A 6,323-nucleotide genomic window follows, 5' to 3' on the forward strand; every position below is an offset into this window, starting at 1 on the left:
AGGGTAAAGGGCCTGAACTTATTCAGCCTCTACAAGAGAAGGCTGAGAGGGGATCTGGTGGCCATTTACAAACTCACCAGGGGGGACCAATGAGAATTGGGGGAGGCACTGTTTCCCCAGGTATCACCCGGGGTTACTAGGAATAACGGCCACAAGTTGTTAGAGAGAAGGTTCAGGCTGGATATCAGGAGACATTACAGTTAGGGTTGCCAGGCACTGGACTGGGCTTCCAAGTGAGGTGGTACTCTCTCCTACCTTGAGGGTCTTGAAGAGGAGGCTGGACAGATATTTGGCTGGGTTGATATGACCGTGGCTCTCATTCCTGCCCAGGGCAGGGGGTTGGACCTGATGATCTGTTTAGGTCCCTTCCAACCCTAAGCACTATGAAACTATGAAAAAAGTGAAACTATGCTATGTTTGTGCAGCAGTTAGAAATGCAATTTTTTATTTATCTATTAAATGCTACACACACATATATGTAGAGAAACAGTAAATAAAATAGTAAATAGGAAAGGAGGGCTATATTATTTCCTACTGAATAGAGTATTAGACTGGAGTGGTGTTAAATTCCTGACTCTGCTACTGGCTTGGTAATTAGGAGCAAGTCATTTCACTTTTCTGTGACTTAATTTCTATCTGTAAAATGGGGATAGTAGTACAGGCTTTCTTTGAAAGCAGTGCAGAATCTACTGATAAAACACTATATGAGAGTTGGGTATTATTATAATCCCACTTTGTTTATTATTTGGAAGTGCACATAAGAGAGATCCTGTGCCTGAACATATGAGCTATTGAAATTGCTTTTAGGGTTAAAGAGAATTAAGTTGGGGTTTTTTGGTAATTTCTTTTATTAGACCAACTGTATAGTTAGGAGACAGACTAGACAAGATTTCAGGCAAGATGCCCTTTTCAGGTATGGAAAAGAAACAAATCATGCTAAATACCACATACAACAATGTCATGTTTAACTCCATTATGTATATGGAAATAGTCATTTAAAGAAGTGGAAGAGGGCTGTAAATCTTTGGGGCAAAGAAATTATCAAAAGTAGATACAAAACCAGGGCAGTAGAAATGGCTATATCTAATTATGTAAAAGGATAAGACCATTCAAAAGGGTAGAAGTTCATTTATTACTCATAGACTACAGGGAGGTTAGCAGAGGAAACAGGTAAATTGGTAATGAGCCATAAAACTATTGTCTCTGTTTAGTCCATGGTCTTAGAGTCCAGTAAAGTTATGAATGTTTGTTTTCAGGTCCATCTTCTGGAGGTATGCATATGCACCCCCATCTATCTAAGGTCTACTGTGGCAATGTGGTCTAGGTGGGCAGAACTTTGCATCTAAATCAGTGTGTGCTCATAAAGAGCTTCCCACTGGAGTAGACTTTTAGGCTGTAGTCCTGCAAAGTATATTAATGCCTATCTACACGCATCTCCAGTGTTGTCTCCTCTCATTCACCTTGAATAAATATCCTATTTAAGCATTGTCTGCATGTTTTGAAGCAGGGTTGGGAAGGAGTGGAGCAGGGACAGTGTCATTATCTGTAGCACAATCTGGTCTGCATCTGGATTTTGCTTTGAATTACAGGCATGAGATAATACAACTGGAAGTTCCCATGTCTAATTAGTTCCTTCTGGACTTGTTCCAAAGCTGGTCCTAAAGTCACAGATAGACCCAGGCAATAGTAGTGTGACTGCTGTGGGACATAGAATACCAGAAGTTTCCCTTAAAGTATGGCTTTAGGGCCTTTGTGAAGGGGAACTGCCATACCTGCAGACCTGAGGGCTTGACTTAAAGGTTTAAGCCTTGAGTCTCCACTCCCATACCAGAACCCTTTAACTGGAGTGCAGCAGTGCTTCTAACATGTTGGCTGGCTTGTCATGGGGTACTGTCTACTGTTTATATTAGAATCATAGAAAATGAGGGCTGGAAGGGACCCCAGGAGATCAGCTAGTCCAGTGGTTCTCAATCTTTTTTTGTACCAGGACCCATTTTGTAAACATTGGCCGGTCCCACCCCAGTGTTCTTCACTCTTGACCCGCTGCCCCCTGCCCCTAGGCAATTATTTTGGGCGGAGGGCCGCTTACTGTGTTTTGGCAAGCCACGGAGGGCCGCATGATAGGTAGCTGGGGCAGATAAATATTAATTTTCTAATTTTTTTAGGGTCCCTGTAGGCTGGATAGAATGGCCTGGCGGGCCACATCTTCCCACCCCTGCCCTAGGCCCAAGCCCCCAGTGTGTGGGGCAGGATGATGTGGGGCAGGGGGAGGGTTGTAGAGCATGGGGTCTGGTTATTTCCAAGAGCCCCTTGCAAGCTGGAACTCTGCCAACCTGCAAGGAAAAAAAGTTTCCTACATTTTTTTTTTTCCTTTAAGGGAGAATCTATTTTTAAAGTTTATGGATCCATTTTTAAAGTTTGTCTGCAACCCTTTAATATATTCTTGCAACCTACTATTGGGTTGCAACCCACAGATTGAGAAATGCTGATCTAGTCCACCACCCTGCCCAAAGCAAGATCATCCCCAACTAGCTCATCCCAGCCAAGGCTTTGTCTGCCCGGGTCTTAAACTTCTAAGGATAGAGATTGCACAGCTTGTCTGGGTAGCCTGTTCCAATGGTTTACTACCCTCCTACCGAGAATGTTGGCTCAACCAGTCACTGCTACTACAATTGCTCTCTGCAGTTCATATGGTGCTTTTGCTATGTGGCGACTCTCACTAGAGCTAGGCTAAACGGAGTGGAATTAACTTCATGGCAGAGTTAGCTCAAGTTTATCTACTGTGACAAGACTTGGTGTTAGAGGTTGAGTTAGGATCGCAGCTTTTATAATCCACAGCTGTCCTAATTCTTCCCGCCATCCTGGAGAATACAAAGAAAAACTTATTTGTGGAGAACTTCAGATGCTGCTTCTGTGGAAGAGGTGATAATAAGCCCCCAAGAATCTATCTGTAAAGCCCATAGTGATGTTGTGTTTAACATACCTCATTTATTTTATTTCACACCCCTCTGATAAGCTTCAATAATATTATTTATTTGAGAATATTGTTTAGCTGTAAAGTTGATAATTCCCCGGTGAAGATAATGCTGAATATGGAATAGGGATAAGCTGTCTGATATTTCTTTAAAAAAACAAAACAAGTTATAAAACTGTTCCTGGCTGTAAATTTTATCTGTTTTTCTTTTGTCTCTCCATGCAAAACAGGAGCAGCTATGCCACAGCATATACCTGACAGAAGCACTTTGAAATTTATTCTCACCTGGTGTTTGGAAATAAGAGCAGTTCCCAAAAAGGTTGGCATATCTCACTTTTTTGTTTCTTAGAAAATGTCTTGGTAGTTTTTAACATAACCAAATTGTACAGCTGCAGATCAGTTCTTGTCTATTTTCTAACAACTGTCATATTTCTTGGTGTAAAAACCCTGATCAGTTAGTAATTATACCTTTATTATGTAAAAATCTAGAACCATTGGTTCAGAGATGATGCCTTTTATTAGACCAACTGAGAAAATGCAAAAAAATACTTTGTTTCTGCATGCTTTTGGGCTCCCATGCCCTTCATCAGGTTCAGGGAAAGTTCAAGATGGCAAAAAGTCCCCATATGTAGGAAATAAGCTTCATTTTTTCACAGAGGAAGCTGAAGCTGGACATCTGTCCCTCTGGGTCCATGAGAGTGTCTTTGTGAGGTGCTCTTTGTTGTACAGACACTCTCATGGACCCAGAGGGACAGATGTCCAGTTTCAGCTTCCTCTGTGAAAAAATGAAGCTTGTTTCCTACATATGGGGACTTTTTGCTATCTTGAATTTTCCATGAGCCTAATGAAGGGCGTGGGAGCCCAAAAGCATGCAGAAAAAAATATTTTTTGTATTTTCTCAGTTGGTCTAATAGAAGGCATCATCTTTGAACCAAGAGTTCTAGATTTTGGCATTTCTTTTTGTCTCAGACCAACACGGCTACCAAATACACCCCTCCACCTTTACGCATTTTTTTTTTTAAGGAAAGTTCCCCTGCTTAGCATAGTCACTTTTACCATGGGATTTACATGAGACAAATGCAGGCTAGTTTCTGACGTTATTACTCACATTCACCAGTACCTTACTTGTTGAGTGTTCCATTGGAATAATAGAATGAAGTCATGGAATATAATTGCATCTCTTTTTAGGGGTGTGACAGGAACAGGCTCTGCATATGTCATAGAAGCCAACCTTCTAGCACAAGATATCCTTTGCTTGTTATGGCATCTCCAGTGCTGAGGGGTTGCACTGTTCATACAACACAGTACAACGTACATCTTTTTTTAATTTTAGTAATCATTGTTCTTTCACTTTTGTCATAACCTTGAAAAATGCAGATTTTGCAGCTGAGCCAGGGCAGTTGGGATATCTGATTTTTCACAACCAGTGAAAGCGACTTTCCTCCTACTGGGTGCATGAAAATATCTGGAAGTTTTGTCTGTTGCAGCAGAATTATGCGTAGGAGGATATTAAATGAAATCAGGTTTTGAAAGTGTGGTAGAGTAGTGTTTGGTAGAGGATCCACTAGATGTCATTATTATACAACATCCCACAGAAAGGGAACCTTTCAATTGACATAACCTTTAAAAACTGCATTTAACAGTTTTTCAAAATATGTCTCAACAATGATAGTAAGTAGAGCAGTGGTTAGGGAATACCACCCAAGACAGTTTTTATAACCCATCTGTTTTATAGCTTATTCAATATACAACATGCTCTTTGTAACTTTATAGGCAAAACTGCTATATTATCTGGAGGTTTGGCAACAGGATGTAATTTAAGTAAACTCAAAGTAGTCTTTGTGAAGAATACAGTCTCTGATTACATTTTGATGTTTTGGGTCACCTGTTTCTTTTTATGTACTATGTGTATTTTTAACATGGTTATACTGTTACAGTCTCAAAACTATTTTAAATGCAATTTCCATGGTATCATTCAATATACTATTTATTTTCCCTTAAGAAAAGCTCAGTGATAGTAAGTGGGCACACAAAATAAACTACCAGAAGTGTATTTACACTGTTTAGTGAATACTATGCATAATACTGCATGTACTACCACTCAGAGGTGTGTGCATGGTGTCTTCTGTCTCTGCTTCTGTAATTCAGCAGCAGTGCTTTACCTCTGCTTGTGTGTATGTTTATGGTGTTTGCTAACAAGTGCAACCTATGGGCAAGAGATTAAACCTTAAATCCACCAACAAGCCGGTTTTTAAGACATTTTAGATTATTTGCTATTTACTCCCCCTACTCCTCCTACAACTGGACCAGACTGGATTTTGTGACCTACCAGATTGTCCCATACACTGGGGGAGGTAGCCGATAAATTGAAATAAACTTACCTTTTCACAGGAAGTGAAAATGTGTGTCGGGTTATAAATTGCCTATCTATCCATTAACCTACAGGGTGCCCCTGCAGGCAATCCAAAGTGTTCCCAGACAGTTCAGCACACCTCCCCACAAAACCTAATGAAAACACAAACAGATTTATCCAAATTAAACTACCTCTCTCTCCCCAACAGGCATTTTTACGGGCCCTTGTAGAGTACACCAGCAATACAGGAGAAAAACGAAGGCTTCAGGAGCTTTGCAGCAAACAAGGAGCTTCTGACTATAATCGCTTTATCAGAGAGCAAGATGTCTGCTTGTTGGATTTACTTCATACCTTTCCAACTTGCAAACCTCCATTTAACCTCTTAATAGGTAAGTGGGTGATCTCAGCTTAATTGAGTTTGATTTCTGGAAAATGCAGCGGCATAAATGTTATTTGAGAGAAAGGAGGAAACTGTTTGAGTTATAGGTATTTATATTACTGAAGAATCAGTGGTGATCAAACTAGAGTTAAAATTGGGGAGCGGAGTTTCAGTTAAATAGTTTTTGGTCCCAGATACTGTAGATCTTTAGGCAGATGCTTAATATTATACATAAATATTTTACCCTTTGACTTCGGCTCACTCCCGTACAAAACACTAAGCACTAGGTGCATGCAGGATCTGGACCTTTGTGATTAAACTGGTTTCACAGTAGGTAAAATTATAGAAGGCCTGTTTTCCATTTGCGTGTTTTCTACTTCTTTTTACGGCCTTACTTTTATATTTGCCTCTTTCCAGTGCAGCTGTTGGAAAAATATGATTTTTCAAGCAAATTGTTTCAAAATATAAGATTATTTTCTTTAAAAAGCACTCCATTAGGGATGTGGAGAGGAAAGCACGTTTGCCAAATGTAGAAAAACTACAATAGATGGAGAAAAGAATCTAAGATGAAAGCAGTTAGTATTTTTTTTTTTTTTTTTTTGGGAGATTTTTTTTAA

At 39.9% G+C, this 6,323-nt stretch overlaps 1 protein-coding gene across 3 annotated transcripts in view; it reads left to right on the top strand.

Annotated features, from left to right (window-relative positions):
* MTRR (5-methyltetrahydrofolate-homocysteine methyltransferase reductase) overlaps nt 1–6,323 on the top strand; it is an 85,666-nt gene that overhangs the window by 50,859 nt on the left and 28,484 nt on the right. For all 3 annotated transcript variants that reach the window (XM_019521070.1, XM_019521069.1, XM_019521065.1), the window contains 2 exons: nt 3,205–3,293; nt 5,536–5,716. In XM_019521070.1, the coding sequence (XP_019376615.1) occupies nt 3,205–3,293; nt 5,536–5,716 (270 nt within the window). The remainder of the gene's footprint in view (nt 1–3,204; nt 3,294–5,535; nt 5,717–6,323) is intronic.

The sequence above is a fragment of the Gavialis gangeticus genome, unplaced genomic scaffold (genome assembly GCF_001723915.1).
Source record: "Gavialis gangeticus isolate Ggan-Ray unplaced genomic scaffold, GavGan_comp1, whole genome shotgun sequence".
Taxonomy (NCBI): Eukaryota; Metazoa; Chordata; order Crocodylia; family Gavialidae; genus Gavialis; species Gavialis gangeticus.